General features: G+C 44.5%; 1 protein-coding gene across 2 annotated transcripts; it reads left to right on the forward strand.

Annotated features, from left to right (window-relative positions):
- The first annotated feature begins 409 nt into the window (after nucleotides 1–409).
- Nucleotides 410–20,388, forward strand: TRIM69 (tripartite motif containing 69). 2 transcript variants are annotated; one of them, XM_032791166.2, is made up of 6 exons: nucleotides 410–1,210; nucleotides 6,474–6,569; nucleotides 12,564–12,797; nucleotides 13,930–13,952; nucleotides 15,923–16,050; nucleotides 18,513–20,388. In XM_032791166.2, the coding sequence occupies exons 1-6, from the start codon at nucleotides 698–700 to the stop codon at nucleotides 19,052–19,054; spliced, it is 1,536 nt and encodes a 511-aa protein (XP_032647057.1). In that variant the 5' UTR covers nucleotides 410–697; the 3' UTR covers nucleotides 19,055–20,388. The 2 variants fall into 2 exon arrangements, with proteins under 2 accessions (XP_032647057.1, XP_074925555.1); XM_075069454.1 differs by lacking the exon at nucleotides 13,930–13,952 and adding an exon at nucleotides 14,604–14,606 and having other exon boundaries at nucleotides 15,903–16,050.
- The last annotated feature ends 1,132 nt before the right edge of the window (nucleotides 20,389–21,520 follow it).

Raw genomic sequence — 21,520 nt, forward strand, 5'->3', positions numbered from 1 at the left:
GTAGCTGTGTAGTGGTGAGTTGGGGTGTCAAGGACATACTTAGGGATAGTTGTTTCTCTGATATATGTAGGAGATATGAGGTGTGTGTGTGTTTGGGGCATATCTTAGTGCTGGGGAATATCTGAGGGGGTCTGAAGTGTAGATGGGACATTCATTTGTGTGCAGTAATACATCTGGTGAGCAAGGTTTTGTCAGTACTGGGGCTAGAGCTGTGAGGTCGGGAGTTGGGGAATAGTTGTGTGTATACGGTGATATAGGGTGGGGCTATATGTGCTTTTATAGGTTGTGTTACTTTGTATGGTTGTTCCTCATTGGGTGCACATCTCTGGGTTGACTGGTGTCTGCAGTCTCAGATGTTTAGTGGGAGACTGGGGAGTGAGCCTGAGGGCTGTCTATCAGGTAAATTTGATTACTCCCTACGCAGCTGCAAGGCTGGCCCAGTGTCAGTATGTGCACTATGCTGATGCGCCAATGTGGGTGGCTAACACTGTGCTTGGAGGTGGGTGCGGCCTTGGTCATAGAGTCTCACTCCAAGGCCCCTCTCAACAGGAGAGTTTTGCTGAAGATCCTCCTCATGCCTAGGTTACCCTTGATGAGATCTGTGCCCTAGGCTAGGAAGGGGAGTCTCATTCCAGTCATTTCCCTTCTCACAGGATGGTCTTTGCTTGGTAGTTGATCTAAGACATTTCCTTCCAGCATGATGTCATCTTTCTCCAGTACAAACGTCTCCTCTTCCTCATCCACTTCTGTAAGTGACAATGAAAGCAAAATAAACCTCTTACTCAGCACCAGCTCCTCCGACTTGCCCTCAAGGCCACAAGCTGAAGATTTCACCAAGGAGCTGACCTGCCCTTTGTGCCTGGAATGGTTTAAGGAGCCAGTGATTTTGCCTTGTGGTCACAACTTCTGCAAACCCTGTATTGAGGAAATCTGGGGTAGGGCGGAGGTCAGCCTGTGCCCAGAGTGCCAAGCACAGTCCCCAGACAGGCAGTACATAAGGAACATAGTGCTGGAAAAACTAGTGGAAAAGATCAAGGGCTTTCATGTAGGGAAATGCAGCCAGCAGAAATGCAGCAAACACGGTGAGCCTCTCAAGCTCTTCTGGAAGGTGGATGGGAAACTGGCCTGCTTTCTCTGCAGAGATGCCCAGAAGCCTGAAGATCAAAGCTCCCAATTCCTACTCCTCCCAGACGCCGTGCAGCTCTATGCGGTAAGACTCAGTCAAAGGCAGGTGTGAAACATTCTCTGCTACTTTAGCACATTTCACAGACAGTCCTTTCCACTGAAGAGAATGTGGAACATTCGATATGTTACAGTGTTGCCAACTCCCACAATGTTATTGAAAGTCTTGCCATATTAGATATTATTCTTAAAGTCCTGGCTCCTGGAATTCTGTGATCTTGTGAGACTCTCAGCTTTCATTTCAAAGTAATAACAGGATCCTAGCCTTCATGGTTCTGAGGAAACACTTGAAAACATGACCCAAGGGAACCCCAAAGGCTCCAAAAACCAGGACGTGAATAAAAAGAACCCCACACTTATTATTTTTTTAAAATAATTATTTTAAACCACTCTCTTGATTTTAGGGATCTGAGTCATGATTTTTACATGTTAAGCACTGCCCATGCTGCAATTAAAGCATGAATATTTATGCAGTATGTCACTAGCCAGAGAATTTTATCTTCATCACCAGGGCTTGAAGTGCTCACAGCTCTGGAGGTGGGGTGAAGGTTTAAACCTCCTAGGTTATAGTGGAACTTGAAATTCTGAGGGATAAAAGAGAGACCCAAGGGCTGCATTTACATTAGTAAATTTCATAGCTGGAATTCACTGCCAGCGGTAGCAACAGTGGAAGCTGTGGACAATGCAGGTATTTTTACCATCATATCATACAGCTGTACTGGTGATAAAATTGCTTGATCCCTGTGCATATTCTAATTTCCAGCAGTTGCACTGTCCCACTGCTGAAGGATGGACTAGAAGTGTGTCCGTTATGAAGTCGAGTTAACACTCCACTGTGATGAACGCTACTGCTCTTGGGGTAAATTTTGCCTCCTTTTTCCATGGCAATGGAAGGCTCTCTTGTAGTGGCCCAGAACCAGCATAGTCTGTCTTGTGCAGGGGACAGAACAGGATTTGGAGAGCTCATGTAGGATAGGAATATCCCTGCACAGTATGAGGCCTAGTTTCAAGTGGGGCTCCCTCTGGACCCCACTATACCAGGAATTTGGGAGTAGGGTGATCTACTTACCAAAAGCTAATAACCATGTGCTGCTCAGGCTTTTAAGTTGATTGGCTGATATCCTCAAAGGTTCTGAACCCACATTGTATTCTGAAGGAAATGTGACTCAGTATCAGTTTTATTAATGGGATTAAGGCTATTAACTAAACAACAATAAACTGAGAAAACATCTAAGCTACTATCGGTACTTCTAAACTAAACTAAAATTGGTGCATTACAACAGTCAAATCAAAATCAAATCCACACATTAGTCTCAATATTGGATTGGAATTAAATAGTCAAATGAATGCAAACAATAATCAATCCTTGTCAATTCTAGAGAAGTTCTAAGAAGGTGGTTCTCTGTTTTGTTTTAAATCCCAACTAAAGAATTGTACCTAAACCAATCATATTCAGGATTTAAAGCTCATCAAGAGCTTAACATGGAAGCCAATTACAAAGCTACCTTCTTAGAATTCCTTTCTTATGTGGTGGCTAACAGATTCGCTTCTTTTGTAATACAGACTATAACACAACACTTTTGTACACATCCCAATAAGTAATTTTATGATCCACTATTTAGAGCTGTTTAAACCAGGGGAACGTTTCTTTCTAGTACCTTCATTGTGTGAACTTTCTGAGGGTGCTTAGACACACATGCATGGTCATAACCACACTTTCCCACACTAAAATTAAAAACTATTAAGCAGCTGGGATGTCTTCCAGCTAATAAAAGTACAAAAAGGAAAAATAAGATAACAGGGGCTCATGAACTCTCAATTCTTGCAGTCTTATGGATTCTTGCAGGCAAAGAGCCAGATGGTGATGTTTTGCTGGTGCAGCGCTACACATTAAAGGGCCTTATTTGGGTGCTGATCAAAGACTGTTTGTTGATGTCATGATTTCATGTCCCCAAGATGCCCACTCTTGCCTCTTGTGGCTTGTTGACCCTGAAGGCAAAGCTTCTTGGCCTTACCCTTGATCCTTATAGTTTGAAAATTTTGCTTGTTCAGTCTTGCAAGGCCTCCCTCCAAGTTCTTTGAACAAATCAAGTTCTCGGCCAACCTTGGAGCCATGCAACTTGCTCCAATGAGGTTTCAGTTGAGTAATTTCTTAGCAAGTGTCAACCTGGAAAAGTCCTACTTAAATCAGTAATTGAAAAAAAATGTGGTGTTTTGCATACCACAGAGACTGACATCTGTGATCCCTCAAAATTAGCAAATATATGGATTCATGAGACCACTTTGGGGAAGCTGGCTTGGTTGTGACCAGGAGAAAAGGTATTGAGATGACATTGTGTCATCAGTTTACAGGAAAGTTCAAAATCAAAATCATATAAAAATAACTGATTGAAAAAAGAACCCTAGTAACAACCAATCACTCAACATTCACCCAGCAGGAAAGTTAAAGATAAATTCTTCAAACCTATGTCCAGTTTCATCACCTCCAGTTCCTTTAGAACTGATGAATGTACAGTAATTTTTTCCAATTTTAGCACTGGGCTATAAGTCAAGCAGCTCATCTTTTGGCATCTTCATCTTGTGCACAAAGGGAAGTTACTTTAAAGCCTGTCAAGATGAAAGCCATTTAAAACATAAACTGAATTTGCATAGGATCTGTACTCTCAAGCTATTCCTTTCATACCTTCGTGTAGTGGGAGCACAGGTTCTGCAGATGCTAGTCTAGCCCTAAGGCTGGAGTGTCAGACACCAACTGGCTTCATTGAATGACCTGAGGTTTCCAGTACGTCCCCAGCACGGAGCAAGCTGCTCAGGCTGTATACCAGTGGTAGGATTTGGGCCTTTGGCAGTTCACAATTATCCAGTGTGACTGCAGACTCTAGAAAACAATACTGCAATTGATTACATAAGGCCCATTCAAAAGGGATCTTCCCAACCATAAGGGCTAAAACTTTCATTTAAAAAAATCCTGAAAGCTGAGATTCTGCAGATCCTAATGGGTAAGATCCAGTCACCAGGGCAAGTTTTTGATTCACCATTCATCAAAACCCGATTCAGCTTTCACTAATCTTTCTCATCATGTTTTGATTTGTACAGATGTTTGCCCAGGAAAAGACATTTGTTCCTTCTCAGATTTGTCCAGCAGGGAGGTCACAAAAACTCAGTGTGTGATGTCATGATAATTTCCATGACAACAAACTGTGATGCCAGAAACCCACAGTAATGACTGTTGCAGAATTCATTGGCAGGAAGAGAGAGCGTGAGAGGGATGAAAAGCTCCTCTGTAGATATATTTGCATTTAAAGCAAAGGGATCTGAGACATATACTGGCTGAGGGACTGGATTTGTGTTTAATTATTTAAGCTTACCCAGCCGAAAGTCTCTCTTTAAATTCTGTTTAGGACTCTAGTTAACTGCTGTGAAGTGATTAAAATACTAAGGGAAGTTGCTGGTATCTCCCCAGTGAAATGAGCTCTCTTGAAAGGTGGGCTGTAGGAATCGCCTCTGCTTTCTACCTTTTGTATAGCCTCAGGAGTGGAGGGCTTGTGCTCTCTGGGATGGGGGAGAGGTGGAGCCCTAGGTGGGTGGCTCACTGGTCTCAGAGGGCTGAGTGGCCTGTTCCTGGAGCACTGCAGGGAGACATTCACACTGGGTGTGGAGTAGAGAGCATGCATGATGCCCTTCTTAAAGTGGGAGGGGGAATGCTACACTGATCCACAAGGACAGTAACCTGGGTTTGGCAGACAGTAACCTGGGTTTGGAGGGCTACAGCAGCCATCAAATAAACAGCATTTTAAAAGAGAAGTACCAAATATGATCAGCAATAGATTATGTATTTATGGGCTAGTCTCTGCCATTCTCTCTTCCCCCACAAGGATTCCACTGCACAGCAGCATGGCTATCTGTGGCGAGGCTGTGGACTGAGGTCACCTAACCCAGCGGCTCTGAACCTTTCCAGACTACTGCATCCCTTTCAGGAGTCTGATTTGTCTTGCATACCCCCAACTTACACCTCACTTAAAAATTACTTGCTTACAAAACCAGACATAAAAATACAAAAGCACTCTGCTACTGAAAAATGGCTTACTTTTTCATTTTGACCATATAATTATACAACAAAACAATTGGAATATAAATACTGTACTTACATTTCAATGTTCAGTACATAGAGCAGTATAAACAAGTCATTGTCCGTATGAAATTTCTGTTTGTACTGACTTTACTAGTGCCTTTTATTTAGCCTTCTTTAAAGTTAGGCAAATATTTAGATGAGTTGATGTACCCCCTGGAAGACCTTTGCATACCCGCAGGGGTACATGTACCCCCGGTTGAGAACCACTGACCTATTTCCTGCAGTCTCTCTGTCATAAACAGATAGTTAAGGGTTAATGCCTCTTTTACCTGTAAAGCGTTAAGAAGTACACCTAGCCTAGCTGACACCTGACCAGAGGAACCATGGGGGAACAAGATGTTTCAAAAGGAAGGAGGAAGTTTTCCTTTGTTTAGAGTTTCAGTTTCAGCCAAAGTGAAAAAGATCAAGGAACCAGCCTCTTATCAGAGTAGTAAGTTTTAGAAAGGGATAAATAGGTTTATGTTTATTTTCTTTGTAATTTGTCTTGGTACCATTAAGGGAATTATCAAATTGGGGTGTTCTTGTGAGTATTAAGATTTTTGCCCAGGGGAACATTCTCTGTGTTTTGAATCTGTTGTCCGTGAGAGTAGCTGGTATGCTAATCTCTCCCAGAGGGTTTTCTTTTACCTTTCTTTTCTTTAATTAAAAGCCTTTTTCTTAATACCTGATTGATTTTTTCCTTGTTTTTAGATCCAAGGGGGTTGGCTCTGGATCCACCAGGAGTTGGTGGGAGAAAGGAGGGGAGATGGTTAATTTCTCCTTGTTTTAGGATCCAAGGGGTTTGGATCTGTGTTCACCAGGAAATTGGTGAAGTCTCTAAAGAGTACCCAGGGAAGAAAAGTAGTGCTTGGGGGTGGTGGCAGTGATACCAGATCTCAGCTGGTAATTAAGCTTAGAAGTGTCCATGCAGGTCCCCAGTTCTGTACTCTAAAGTTCAGAGTGGGGAAGGAACCTTGACACTCTTCATAGATTACAGAGAATAATCTAAGTGCTTCTGGTACTCCTAATCTCAACTGATTTCCAACATAACAACTGGAAAAGTGCAGGAGAAAAATTAGGTCTCATTAGGGAGGCCCATCTCCCAGACATCCATTTAGCTTCAGCTAGTATAAATAACTAGTACGTTACAGCATAATGCCTGTGTTTGTCACACCGACAGGAAAAACTGATCTCCACCAGAACTCAGCTGGAGGCCACCGTGCAGGAGCTAAAGACTCTGAAAAATGCCCAGCAAGAGAAGATCTCTTGTCACAAAGTGAGTAGCATTCATTCAAAAAGACCTGATTCTAATGCACTTCAGGTGGCATTCTTGATGAGAACAGCGCTCAGGGATTTCTTATTGGAACAAAAAGTCTAGAGTGACTAGTCAGTTTATTACTAAGAACAAAATGATGTGCGGTCAATATGTGGAGGTATATATTAAGCATCTTCTTACCGAAATGTTGGGTCCGCCTACCTGAGAGCCAATGACAGCCAGACAGAGATAAGGAAAGGTTGCTTTATTCTGCAGAAGAAAGGAGAGCCTTGTACCTTGGTACAAAAAACTCTACTCTATACAAAAACCAAGAATCTTTTATACACACACACAGGCTTTGGTCGTGCTAGCATTTGATTGGTGGTTAACAAACCCTGCACTTCTGCAACCTGCTCAGCAAAAACCAGCTAAGAACCAGCTTCAACTGCCTCAAAACTGATAAGGGGAGACAGTTCAAAAGTTTAGGCTACTGTGTCCGTGAGGTATCCAATTTCTCCTAATGGTTGCCAGCTATTATAAGACTACTAACTGTTGGGGGGTCGCTGCTAATTGTCACAATCTTAATGCACATTGAAATGTGCCTGCATTAAAAAAATCCTTTGCTGCATGGGCATTCAAAGAAAGCGCTTGGAGAGAACTTCATTGGCTTTCCCCACTAAGTCCCTCAACAGCCCATTTTCCAGAATCCAAAATGCATGTTCAGCTGTTTTGGGCATCCTAGAAATGTAAGGCTGGAAGGGACCTCAAGAGGTCATTTCATCCATCCATTGCACAGAAATCCCAACAGTCTGGATAAGTCTGATTAACATCTGAATGTTGGGGTCTTACCTGAACCAAACCTCTGTAGGTTTGAGGTTTCCCCATCACTGCTGAAGGCCTCACACCTGACAATGCACCCAAGACGTCCTCTATTAACTACAAAAACTGCACACTGTGTTAATTTCTTAGCAATGGAGCTAAATGGGAGGAGAGTTTGGATCATTAGCTTTATGAATGTGCAAAATAAAGAAACTGCTCCATCAGGTCTAACCAGGAGACAGTTATAAATATCTACCATTCGTCCCAGATCTACTTATTTCTAGAGCCCTGCAAAGTGTACGGTTCTAGAGCTGGGTGGGAAATGTTTTTCTTGTCCCACACATATTTTCAAGACTTCAGAAATTGTTCCCATTCCAGAGCAGGATGAAACCAAGACTTCTCACAGTGTAATATTAGGGGTCAGGGCATTGCCTGAGATGTGAGAGACCTAGGTTCTTGTCCCTGCTGTAAATCAGGTAGAGCAGGGGACTGAACCCAGGTCTTTCATATCCCAGCAAGCGTCCTAATCACCAGGCTGTTGGCTAGCCTGAGGTACAGGTTCTCTAGCTCTTTCGCTTTGCCCAGAAATTCCCTTCTGGGCCTCAGAAACCTGCCCAACAAAATTTTCACCAAAAATGACCCTTCTCCATTGAAAGTTTCAGTTTTGATGAACATGCATTTTCTGGCAAAAAACATTTCATCAAAAAATTCCCGACCAGCTCTAATGGGTTCAAAAAGGCTTGTGGAATATTTCTTTGGTTGTGATTTGCAGTTCAAACTAACTCAAAGTGAAGTCAGTCAGATTCACTGAGTTTCACCAGGTCTCACCGGAAAACCACAGTTGCTCCTGAAACAACCTTACAACTTTTATTGAAATATTAATGAGTTTCAAGACAGCAGCACAATCAGGAAGCACCTGTTGAAGATGGGCCAGACTTTCATAACATGAAGTTAGCTCAGCTCTGCCTCTTTTGCAGCCTCTTTTACTTCTTGAGGATGATGCTTTGACCACTAGTAACATTTGTGTTTTGCTTTAATAGGGTGGCTAAATATAATGCTTCACAGCATGAATGGATCACTGTAGGAGTCAGGAAGGAATTTGCAGCATTCACAATTGGTCAGGGGAATTTTTCTTTCTTCCTATGAAATCTCAGTTCTTCTTTGAGTGATTGCACATGTCCATTCCACTTCAGGAGTGTGTGTTTCCAATACATAGTTGTCAGAGATCTTTGTCTCAGCAGTACCCATGGGGGACAGTGGATGCACCCTCTGATGCCTCGCGCAGCTGTGCGATGGCATAAACGGTAGAACTATCTTTGACCCCTCTCTGTTCCTTCTTACCACCCATGATGGTTGTTAGAATCTGTGGTCTTGCCTTCACAAGTTCCCCCTTTTGTGTATGCCTGTTTACCATGGGGTTAGTGTTTGAGTGTTAAGTTTTCTTTCAGAGTATTTTTACATTTCAGTTCCCCCTTTTTGGGTTCTGCTACTGGTACCTGGACATACCTGAATCACTGGGCTTCAAGCCCTGATTTTCTTGTAATAAGCCTATGCCCATGAATAGTCCATACTCCAGTTGTCTAAAGTCTCTTTTGGTGACTCTCAGGTACGAGATCGGTGTTGGATTTGTAGCAACTTTAAACTGAGGAACACAAAAGACAGGAAGGCCAGGCTGAAGATTTTGCTAATGGAGGCATCTCTGCGACCCTTGGAGCCATCCTCCTCAGACCTTGTGCCAAGCACTTCAGGTCTTCTGTGAGGAGCACTCCCCCTGTGCTGGCCGAATCCTGGAACTGTTCACCCTCCCCAACACCGAGGAAGAAACATAGGCCCTCTAAGGAACTGACTGGGAAAGGGAGTCCTCTGGGTCCTAATTCCAGCAGACATGCGGACAGAGGTGCAAGTAGCGTGCACTCCAAACTGAAGCTCTCCTCGAGGCAGTCACCAGATCACAGGGGGTTGACTCCAGCACTGGTGCAGTCCCCATTGAGTTTGGCCCCAGAAGCAGTTCCTTTCTCCTCGGCAGTGCCCTCGTCAGTCTAAGGCTATCCCAGGGTTGTTCATGCCAGAGGCTTATGTGGTAGCCATGTGTGTGTGTTTGTGTGTGTTCTCTCAGTGTGCTGTCCAGCTCTGCGCAGACAGGTGGTGCAGCAGACCTCGATAGTACTACCCAGAGTTGTTAAGTGCTGGAGGATGGAATGTTGTTGCTTCGGTAATGCTGTTTAGTCTGCTCCGTGCTTCTGACCTTGGAGTTCCAATGTTATTAATAGATAGCTCAGCATGTTAACGTAGCAGACCTCAATGTTACTTATAAAGGAGGATCACAGGCTCAGTTCGGTGGCAAAGGCTCTCAGTCAGGTTTGTTGTCAATGATATGGACGGCTGCGTTAGACCTGAAAGCTCATCCAAACATGATAGTGTGAAATTGCCTCAGGCTTCTAAGGCGTATGGGCTCATGGACATATATAGTCCAGCACATCAGAGTGTGTCTCAGGAAACTGCAAGGATGGCTGGCTTTGGTATACTCACAGACCTGTCACTCCCTAGACATGTTGATGCAAGTACTCTTTCAGATCTTAGCCTCTCTGGACTGGTGAACAATCCCTGCCAATGTGTGTGTAGGGTTCCCTTTGCTCCTCTTCAGTCAACGTTAATCTTAGTAACAGACACTTCTGCTCTTGAATGGGGAACCCTCCTGGGTTCCCTGCAAAAACAAGATGTATGGTCCACTCAGGAGTTAGCTCTGAGTATAAATGTCAGTGAATTGAGAGCCATTTGGCTGGCATGTCAAACCTTCCTTCCCCATATCAAGGAAAGAAATCTGCTTGTTCTTACAGGCAATACAGCGACCATCTTCCATCTCAATAGGCCAGGAGGGTCCCAGTGGTCTTCACGCTGCTAAGAGGCAGCAAGCAATGGGACTTTTGCTTTGCCAATTCAATTGACCTCAAAGCTTCTGATCTTCTGGCTGTGCAGAACAGCTATCAGACCAACTAAGCAGCTCGTCTACGAGTCACCATGAATGGTCTCTCTATCTGGATGTCACCTAGGGCATTTTCCTCCTGTGGGGGACTCCCCAGGTAGACCTATTTACAATAAAAGCCAACAGGAAATACCAGCAGTTTTGCTCTTGACAAGGTCGCCGTCTGGGGTCCCTCACAGATGCTCTCCTGTCACCCTGGGCAAACAAGCTCCTGTAGGCCTTTCCTTTGATCCCACTCCTACCCAGAGTGTTGTTGAAGATCGGGCAGGAACATGCCTGAGTCATTCTCATAGCCCCATTGTGGCCTCAGCAACACTGGTTCTCCATTTTCTTGTCCCCGTTGGACATAGCACCACTCCCTCCACCATTGGACCCAGACCTAATTACTCAAGACCATGGCTTCCTGCTCCATGCCAACCTGCAGGTTCCCCACCTGACAGTCTGGAAGTTTCATGGCTAGACCCTCAAGAAGAGGAAACATATTCAGGATGTGCTTTTAAATAGTAGAAAACTATCTGCTAGAAACACTAACCTGGCAAAATGGAAGTGAGTCTCCATTTAGTCCTGATGAAAAGAGGTTTCACTGGTCTGATCTTCAATACAGCATATTCTAGACTATCTGTTATTCCTAAAACAGGGTGCTGACTGTTGATTCTATCAAAGTCCATCTGGCAGCTATTTTGGCTTTCCACCCTCCCATTGATAATTATTCTGTAGTTTCCAATTCTATGTCAATATGGTTTTCGAAGTGGCTTGAACAAGTGTAACCATATGTACAGGTACCCTGTTCCTCTTTGGGACTTAAATCTGGTCGTGTCAAAACTAATGAACGCTCCCTTTGAGCCTTTTGCTACCAGTTCCTAACTACATCTCTTGATGAAGGTAGCCTTTTTGGTGGCTATTACATCAACCAGAAGGGTACGAAAGCTACATGCTCTAATATCTGGCACTGAATACACTATTTTATTTAAAGACAAAGTTTATCCATGTACCCATCCAAAGTTTGTTTCAAAAGTGGTGTCTAACTTCCATATCAATCAGGTGATATGCCTTCTTTCTTCCCAAAACACATGCGCATAAAGATGGGAGAGACTTCACACTTTGGGTATTAGGAGAGTATTAGCATTCTACCTGGACTGGACCAAGCAGTTTAGATCATCCTAACAGCTGTTTGTGGTGATAGCAGATGGATGAAAGTGCTCCCAGTCTGATCTCAGAGGATATCATCTTGGACACCCTCATGTATTTGCTTGTGACATGGCTTGACTAATATATCTCCACAAAGTAGGGTAACACCACATTCAGCAAGATTTCAGGTGACTGTCACGGCTTTTCTGGCTCAAGTGCTAGACATTTGTAAAGTAGCAACCTGGTCTTCAGTACATACCCTTGCCTCCCATTATACAATCTCACAGCAATCTAGAAATGATGCAAGGTTTGGATGGGTAGTCCTTCAGTTACTATTACTCCAATCCCACCTCCAGATTGAACTGCTTGTGAGTCTTCTAAAGTCAAATGGACATCTGCAATCACTCACCCTCCTACCCCTCTATATCAGAGTCTATCTGATAAGAAGGAACTGAGAGAGGTTGGAGGTCATAGGTGCCAGCTCCATGGGTGCTCTGGGGCTCAAGCACCCAATGAAAAAAATAGGGAGTGCTCAGCACCTGTGAGCCAACAGTAGGTGACAGGAGCATGTACATGGCAAACGGTGAAACCAGAAAGCAGAGAGGACCCCCTGGCAAAAACATAAGTCAGTGACTGTATTGGGGGTGGCTCTGCCTTTATGCTATTGCATGGCAGCATGAGGCAGCAGATAATGTATGCGCTGCCCCAGCGGGTACCTCTAAGGAAGAAACCTTTGATAATAGTGCACTGGATGGGCACACATTTAAAGTGGAATGGACATGTGCAACACATCTCGAAGAACAAAAGTTGAGGAACATGTTAATAACCATTTTGTATTTGTCCTGGCTAGAGTTCAACAGCAGACTTGATGGACTAAGGGTCTGTCCTTGTAAAGCAGGTTCTACAATCCTCTGAGAAGGTATAAATGATTCACAGGATACATTGGCAATTATAAAACATGAAACAAGTGATTTGTGACTTGTGCTTTATGAGCTGGTAGCAATTAGTTAGCTTAGTAAATATTTTTATCTGAAACTGCTCAGTACAAGATATTTCTTGTTTAACAAACTGTGTGTGTTTTCCAGGAGAACAAATTTCATCTTCAGCACCACATCTCCTTAGAGTTTCTGAAACTCCATCAGTTCCTTCATGGAAGGGAGAAAAGATTAATGAATGAGCTGCAAGAGGAGGGGAAAATCATCCTCCAAGAAATGGAAGCAAATCTAAACAAGCTCCAGGAAAAGTGGCAGCGAGCCAAGGAGACAGTGTTACGCATTCAGTCTCGACTCTACCAGCATAGTTCTATCGACTTCCTTACAGTGAGAAATCTGGACTTAAACACTAACACAGAGTGAAGTGTAGACTGACAGAGTAATAATTTGGGGAACATGAAGTTCTATCTGCAGAGCACATGGGAGGGAAAACTGGAGAAGGGTGATCCAAGCCACCATCAGTGGTTTTTACCTCTTGATATTTCTAACCCCAGATGATTCCTAATGAGATGCTTTAAAATATATATTTAGAAATATTTGTCAGCTAATGCCTGGATTTTGTTGTGAAGGAAATGTACATGAAAATAGGCTAGTTCTTTTTGTTAAGAGTTCTGCTTACTCCTCACCTGAAAACCTGATCCTCTGTGATAATCCTGATACCAAGACCTGCATTGGGACAGCCAATGGATTGTGATTTTGGTTGCGGAATAAGTAATAGGAGCAGATGAAACCTCAGGAAGAAAGGATTCTGATTGACTTGTGCTATGTAATAAAAGCTGAGAAATTCAAAGGAGCTAAAATGTGCCCAACTCCTATGGACTTTCCTTGGTATTTGGGTGCCAAATTCCCTTTGGCCCCTTTGACAATCCCAGCCAAAGAGCACAGGAAAGGAAATAGAAAAATTAGGATATATTCATGGAGCTGTTTCTAAGCATCACATTTCCCATAATTCCCTCTAAGGGATTGGTTGCATTTCCAGTATCAAAACCAGAACAAGCTGCGAAATACCAAATACACTTTTACCTTGATATAACGCTGTCCTCAAGAGCCAAAAAATCTTACTGTGTTATAGGTGAAACTGTGTTATATTGAACTTGCTTTGATCCACTGGAGTGTGCAGCCCTGCCCCCCCAGAGCACTGCTTTACCGCATTATATCCAAATTCATGTTATACTGGGTCATGTTATATCGGGGTAGAGGTGTATCCTGAGAAGCATGTTTGCTGAAATCACCCCTCAGACCCTGGCCAGGAGGGAGAAATGGAACAAGCTCTGGAGGAAGGATAGAGACAGTTTCAGAGGAAGAGGATATGGAAGGGCAAGGTCATCTTCTTTGAGAGTTCAAAAAAACTGTCAATTTCCTTTCCACTACAACAGATGGCTGCCTGCTGGGGTTCTAAGTACTATTAACATGTGCCATATGAATTAGACAGTTACCTTTCTCTTTTTTCCTTTGACAGGGCATAAAAACCTTCATGGAACAGTAAGTACGAGTTTATAGTATTCCTCAGTCTCTGTTAGAACTGGGCAAATAGTTAAATCATTTAGTTGACAAATTTTGCTTCTTTCTGTTTACAAAACCATTTGTGAACAAATTGTGAAATTCTCAAATTTAGCAGTTCATAATTATTCACAAATTTCTTCAACAAATGATCGCTGGTCTGCAGATTATTTGCAAACAGCACCATGTGAATATTCAGAAAGTGGAATTTGTGTGGGGTTGGTGCCATACATAAGTCACGTGGTATTGTTCTCATTCCCAGATTGGATGATTTATGCTATTAATCAAAAAAGAGTGTAAATTCTGAATTGCATGATTGGGTGTGAAATTGCACTTTCTATTGCTGTTGATGAATTTCACCACCTGACATTTAATTTTGGTGAATATTCAGGTTTCAGATTTGCTTATCTTGAGTATTTGTGCCTGTCACAATGTCTGGTATGGGTCACAGCTGAGAGGGTCAGACTGACAAAGAACTGGGCAGACACTCCGTCACTGGCAGTATAACCTATAATTAGATTTAACCAAATCAGCAGCAAATGTGTGTTTCTAGATTACTATATTAGCTTACTGTGGAGCCACAGACAGTCTCCCTAGAGACACTGCAGACTATACCACCATCCAGATGAACAGGATGTCTGTGATGAAAGCTTATTAAAACCCCAAATCACCATCTTTAGGTTGTTACAGCCACCCTAAAGAGACTGTCACTTACTCCAGGTCAATGGATGCTTAAAAGCTCACTCCAAAGACAATGCTGTCAGTCAATTTCTTGGTAAACTAACTAAAGATTTATTAGCTAAGAAAAAGAAATGAGAGTTATTTAGAAGTTAAAGCAGGTAAAGTGTGTTACAGGGGAATTAGAGTTTGTAAGCCCAAAATGATAGCAGGGATGTTCAATCTGCTAGTTTTCTATATGTCTCTCTGGGTTTCTCAAATAGTTTTTGGGGACCTCCATCCTTTTGTTCAAAATTTCCTTTGTCAGAATTCACCAGTCCAGAGATAGGGTAGGAAAGAGGTGGCCAGGGGCCTTTTCCCTTTTTATATACTGACCCTTTTTGAGGTAAAAATCTTTGCTGTGTCATGGGGTCAGGCAGTTCAGTCGTGTCTGTGCTTTGCCATCGGTCCTTCATATGAATTGCAAATTTTTGCTTGCACCTTCTGTGCACGTGCCCATTTGAGGTGTCTTCAGGAATGACATGCAGAGGCTCTTGTTTACAGTTCCTTTGTCACTCCTGAAGAGCTAACCTGTGGGCATTTCTCAGACTCACAACATGTTTGAGTTACAAACATACAGCAAAATGTCATAACTCCACACACAATGTCGATACACACAATATAATAAGCAGGGCTGGCTCTAGCCATTTCGCTACCCCAAGCACGGCAGCACGCCGCAGGGGAGGGGCGCTCTGCTGCTCGCCGGTCCTGCAGCTCTGGTGGGTGTCCCGCAGGTTTGCCTGCGGATGCTCCACTAGAGCCGCGGGACCAGCGGACCCTCCACAGGAACGCCTACGGGAGGTCCACCGGAACCGCCTGCCCCCCTCCCGGCAACCGGCAGAGTGCCCCCCGCGGCATGCCGCCCCAAGCACGCACTTGGCACGCTGGGGCCTGGAGCCGGCCCTGATAATAAGATAATAATACTCAGCAGATTATAACTTTTCCAATTATACCTCACAAGGCATACTTTGTACAAGATGTATCACAATTTTGTAAAAGTGATGACCATATTAGGTTAGACATAGTGGTTTAATTAATCACAGTGCCAGTACAGCTTGTTTGCTAGAATGTTCACAGAAAGGGGAAACAAAAGGGCTTGAATCCAGTCAAAGAAACTTTCTTTAACATTTTACCAAAGACAATGTTTTCTGCAGCATTAGTGCATCTATAGCCTCTGTATTTACCGGACACTGTAAACACAATCTAATGGGCAAGGTGCTTTGTGTCCTGCACAGGTTAGAGCAAAAAACAGGCACCTTATTATCTCTGGGAGCACTTGTCTGTCATGAACTGAGCCTGGGACAGTTCAAGGGTCCAATTCAGTACAACGCATGGAAGGAAATGAAATCCATCCTCGGACCAGGTAATGAGATATTGCGTCATTATTCGCTACAGCCCATTTGACCCATTCCTGTCTTTTTTCAGTCCTGGTTTTATTTTTCTTTTTGTGTTGCCGTTCCATCCCGATTTTCAAAATAATAATGCGCTATTACATTCAATTTCCCCCCTAGTTTCTAGTCTGTTTCAATCTGTAGTTCACATGCAATAACAGCATGCCGATATGCCTGGAGTCCCAGGACTAGAGGGAAAGGTTTAAATCTAAACAAAAAAAATAATTTAAATTTAATTTTTGAAAATTATTAAAATATTTCTAGTACTGTTAGATTTTGTAAAACTCAAAGGGGTGCTGGGAAGATAAATTCATTCGTGTGTATGATCAAATACTATGATGAGAGCACCACAGAAATGCCCAGGAGGGAATTAATAGTTTGGGGATTTGGATGATGTGCAATAAATATAAGGCCTGGAGCCACACCCTGAATGAGGAGAATGAAAAACAAAAATGGAATAACTAGTCATTCACTCTATGAAGTCCTAGTGGAAGAAATAGCACATGATCATATACTTAAAAACAGTATCATGATGCATTCACACAATGGAGCCAAATGAAGATTGAACAGAAACCTTAATTCTGATATTTCCTAACATATGAGTGGTTGATTTTATAACCTTAATATTTTTTTAACATTTTTTGAAGGATGGGAGGGTATACGTATTAATATCTTCTGTATGAAAAAAACACCATAAAGAAATGTTAAGGTTGCAAAGTCATAGTAAATTCAGGAAATGGCAAACCTTAACTTCGCCCTTTTTAGTCTCTGCTTTATGATTTAGCATTTTATTACATGGCCATGTCCTGTGTCTCAAGTAATGCAATATAATATTATACAAGTTTGTTATGAAATTATAATTGTACATTTGTGACATCCAGTTGTCACAGGTGTCACAGCACATGTGAGACACAATCACGCTATTTCTCAGATGATACAATATACCCACACACACTTATCTACGCTTTAGTTACATATGTGTAGCATATTGTAATATTTGTTAATGTAGCTATGCTACTAGGAGTAACTCTATTCTACAGCTTTAACAGATGGTCTGGCATATGTTTTCTGAGAGGCTCTATAGATGGGACAAGGCTTTTCCTGGATTCTAGTCCCAGCTGAGCCATAAATTTCTTTTATAACCTTAGGCCACCTCCCAGGTACTCACTTAACCCATTTGTAAAATAGGAGAGGTGGAGGAATGTGGTGATGGATGTTTGGGAACCCTTGTTAGATATGGCTTGAGAAATGTAGTGCTAGTAAGTGGAAGAGGTAGAATTAAAATGGCTGACTTCCTGTCTCTAGGCTAAGAGGTATTTTGGTGGGAGAGCAATGTTGTAATCTGATTAAAGAGTGAAAGCACTTAAAAGGACTATCTGATGTGGAAAGAGAAGAGGGGAAGCATCATCTCCGTTGTTTCCTCCTCTTTTTTCCACCTCTCATCTCATCCCAGAGCAGGGCTGGTGCAAGGATGTTTTGCACCCTAGACGAAACTTCCACCTTGCACCCTCCCCACCCCCGTGCTCCCACCCTGAGGCGCCCCCCACGTGGCAGCTCCCCCCCCTGCCCTGAGGCGCCCCCCTTGCGGCAGCTCCCCACCCTCTGCCCTGAGGCACCCCCCACCCCAGCTCACCCCTGCTCTGTGCACGAGCAGCCCGAGCACGCTGTGGCTGCTTAACTTCTCCCGCCTCCTAGGCTTGTGGCGCCTAAGCTGATTGGCGCCGCAAGCCTGGGAGGTGGGAGAAGTGAAGCAGCTCACCCCTGCCCGGCGTCCTCCCCGAGCACGCCGTGGGTGCTTCACTTCTCCCACCTCCCAGGCTTGCAGCACCAATCAGCTTAGGCGCTGCAAGCCTGGGAGGCAGGAGAAGTGAAGCGGCCACGGTGTGCTCGGGGACGAGGCAGGGCAGGGGTGAGCTGGGGCGGAGAGTTCCCCTGCGTGCAGCCCTCCCTTACTTGCTGCAGGTGGCCCTCCCCGCGCTCCCCTGCCCCAGCTTCCTCTGCCTAAATGCCGATGATGACCGGAGCGGCTGAAGATCTGGCCGCCGCGGTTGCTGCCGAAGAAAATGGCACCCCCCAAATGCCAGTGCCCTAGGCGACCGCCTAGGTCACCTAAATGGTTGCACCGGCCCTGTCCCAGATTGTCTCTTCCCCAAATAGATTTTCCCCATAGTTTTTCCTTTGGTTTGGTTGCACCTACCTTGCTGGAACTATTTGATGATAAACCCTGCCATGTGTAGAGCTCTGCTTCCTCCGTTTGCTCTGCAATGCTTCTTAGGTCTGATTCTCCTGCTTGCTGGTGAGAGGCCCCCAGGCAAGAGGAGAATTTCTCAGTTCTGGGACAGTTTTGGCAGCATTCCCAGGGCCCTGGTTACTCTGTAGAAAGTACCATGTTAAAATGCTCTCTCTGATAACCATGTTTTCTCTTTTTACCAAGGCCTTTCCTTGGTGACTCTGGATCCGAAGACAGCGCATCCAAACCTCGTTCTCTCTGAAGATCTGCGCTGCGTGAGACACGATGACACAAAGCAGATGCTCCCAGATACCCCAGAGAGGTTTGATTCCAGTGTTGCTGTCCTGGGATCTGAAGGATTCACTTCAGGGAAACATTATTGGGAAGTGGAGGTGGAGAACAAGACCAAATGGACTTTGGGGGTGGTCAAAGAGTCCATCAGCCGGAAAGGGAACAACACGTTATCACCCAGGGATGGATACTGGCTTATAAGGCTCAGGAACAGGAATAAGTTTAAAGCTTTGGATATACCTGTGAGAGGTCTGACCCTGAACACTAGCCTGTCTAGGATTGGGGTGTATCTGGACTATGAGGGGGGACAGGTGTCCTTTTATGATGCTAATAAGATGTCCCATATCTACACTTTCATGGACACTTTCACAGAAAAGCTTTACCCGTACTTCTGTCCCTGCTTGAATGACTCCAGTGAGAACAGTGAACCCCTGAAAATCTTCTTCAACATGTAGGAGCGGATTTGCTGATGGCTTCCCCCACGAAGCAGGTTTCCCTAGATACCAGTAGGTCTGAAACAAGGCTCATAGATCTAGTAACTGATGTTACTAAAAATGTGTTGAATATAGCAGGGTGTTTCCCTTCCAACACACCCAGCATCACAAATGCTGTTTGAAGCACTTGCCTTTGACGATTTCTTAGGGTTTTCCAGGTTCAGGGGCAGGAGTCTGGGGAGTGGGGAGGGTTTGGTGGGAGGTTGGGACTTCTGCCATGAGTGAGTCCTGATTCAGTCTCACTCTATTTTGTTGATGGAAAACGTTCTTGAGGCCTGGCAAATACTCCAAACTTGACCAGGTCCACTGGCTGGGACAGGATCCATTGGGCTGGGATCATGAAAGTGTGGAAGGTAAGTTGATCAAATCCAGGAAGGACTGGGTAGGAAACCAGCAGGGAACCAGATCCGAGAGAGTAATAGAGCCAGCTGCAGGGAAGGGTGATCTTTGGGCTGAGCTGTCTCCAAGGGGTTACCTGAGGGCAATGGAGTTGGAGTATTTGGGGGAAGGAGCTGAGGATGAGTAGACTTTTCTTTACTTGTTCTAAGGGTTAAAGAGATCATCTTAGGCAAGAAAAGGGTCAACATTTCCCCTCTAAATAAAACAGGCTCAAATGGCCAAGGCTGGGAGAGAAATGTGCATTGGGACTCCTTGAGTGTAAAAGTTGCTCTTTTAAACCAAATTTTATTCCATTCAGTCTCCTCTTGTCCACCACAAACCAGTACAGAACTCTGCATAGCAACCAATACAGATAGATTTGTTTTAAAATAATACAATTAGAAGGGGGCAGGAGCAGAACCTAATGGAAAGAACAGCAGTGAATTTCTGACAGCTGCACAGAGGCTATTGCTAAACACAAAAAGTAGCAAATGGAGACCAAGAACTGTACTGAAGTTTGAACAGATAAGAGGTCACCGAAGTCCATTGGCATGAGCCAGTTTTTTAAAGGAATTTAAAAGAACATCTTTTTTCCAATAGAAACAATCTTAAGGGACGAGTAAGGGAGCACAGAGGCAGTCAAACCATGTCATGACTAAAATACAGGGCAATGAGAAAGATGTTATAGAAAAGAAACAAGTTCACTTGAGGCCTGACCCTATTCTCATTGAAGTCCATAGCAAAACTCCCATAGTGCTCAGTGAGTGCAGATCATGGCCCTGGCAAGTAACAATTGTAGAGCCCTCTAAAGAAGTGTGGAAATATTGGAGAACATACGAGAAGTGAAAATGTCCAGATTCCGGACATCTATGAAGGAGCATAAGTCTTTGATCTAACTAGAGCAGAGGTGGGCAAACTATGGCCCGCAGGCCACATCCAGCCTGCAGGACCATCCTGCCTGGCCCCTGACCTCCTGGCCTGGGAGGCTAGCCCTCGGCCCCTCCTTTGCTGCTTCCTCTCCCCCACAGCCTCAGTTCGCTCACTCCGCCGCTGGCGCAATGCTCTGGGTGGCAGGGCTGCAGAACCGGGGCCTGACCCGGTCTCTGAGCTGTGTAGTGGCAGCGGTTGCATGGCTCGACTCCAGACGGGTGGCGCGGCTGTAGCACCATCAGCCACCGGTGCTCCAGACAGCACGGTAAGGGGGCAGGGAGGGTTGGATAGAGGGCAGGGGAGTAGGGGTGTGGATAGGGGTTGGGGTGGTTGGGGGTGGGAGTAGGGGATTGAATGGGGTAGGGGTCCAGGGAGGAAGTCAGGAAGGAGGGAGGATTGGATGGGGCGGTAGGGGGCAGTTAGGGGTAGGGGTTCCAGGGACAGGGAGAAGGAGTGGTCGGATGGGGCAGGGATCCTGGGGGGGCATCAGGAATGAGAGGAGGGACTGGACAGGACGGCGCAGGTCTGGGGGTGGTCAGGGACAGGGAGTGGGTGTTTGTGGATGGGGCAGGGGTCCCGGGGGAGCCGTCGAGGGGGTTGGATGGGGCAGGAGTTCTGGGGGGCAGATAGGAGGTGGAGGCCAGGCCACAACCCTCTCCCCTAACTAGCCCTCCATACAATTTACAAAACCCGATGTGGCCCTCAGGCTGAAAAGTTTGCCCACCCCTGAACTAGAACCACCTGTCAACACATTATAATTCTGTAGTCATTAACATTCAGGTAGCCAATAGATATAGAGCAGTGCTTTAGGGTAGCAGTTTTATCGAATCTTAATGACAAAGAAATAATTCTCATCCCTAAAATTGCTAGAGGAAGTTAAAATGGACCCCTACAATTCTGCCATGAACACTTGCTTTGATACAAATGTTATCGAAATGTCGGGTCCGCCTAGCTGAGAGCCAATGACAGCCAGACAGAGATAAGGAAAGGTTGCTTTATTTTGCAGAAGAAAGGAGAGTTCTGTACCTTGGTACAAAAAAACTTTACTTCATATAAAAACCAAGAATCTTTTATACACACTTACACACAGGCTTCGGTCATGTTAGCATTTAATTGGTG

This window comes from Chelonoidis abingdonii, chromosome 9, assembly GCF_003597395.2.
Source record: "Chelonoidis abingdonii isolate Lonesome George chromosome 9, CheloAbing_2.0, whole genome shotgun sequence".
Lineage (NCBI taxonomy): Eukaryota > Metazoa > Chordata > Testudines > Testudinidae > Chelonoidis > Chelonoidis abingdonii.

What these genes read in the sequence shown, in the direction of transcription:
- TRIM69 (XM_032791166.2), top strand. Translation starts at nt 698, where the DNA reads ATGATGTCATCTTTCTCCAGTACAAACGTCTCCTCTTCCTCATCCACT. An exon ending in GTTCTATCGACTTCCTTACA is followed by an intron (nt 12,798 to 13,929) that starts GTGAGAAATCTG and finishes TTCCTTTGACAG; the next exon opens with GGCATAAAAACCTTCATGGA. An exon ending in GAAATCCATCCTCGGACCAG is followed by an intron (nt 16,051 to 18,512) that starts GTAATGAGATAT and finishes CTTTTTACCAAG; the next exon opens with GCCTTTCCTTGGTGACTCTG.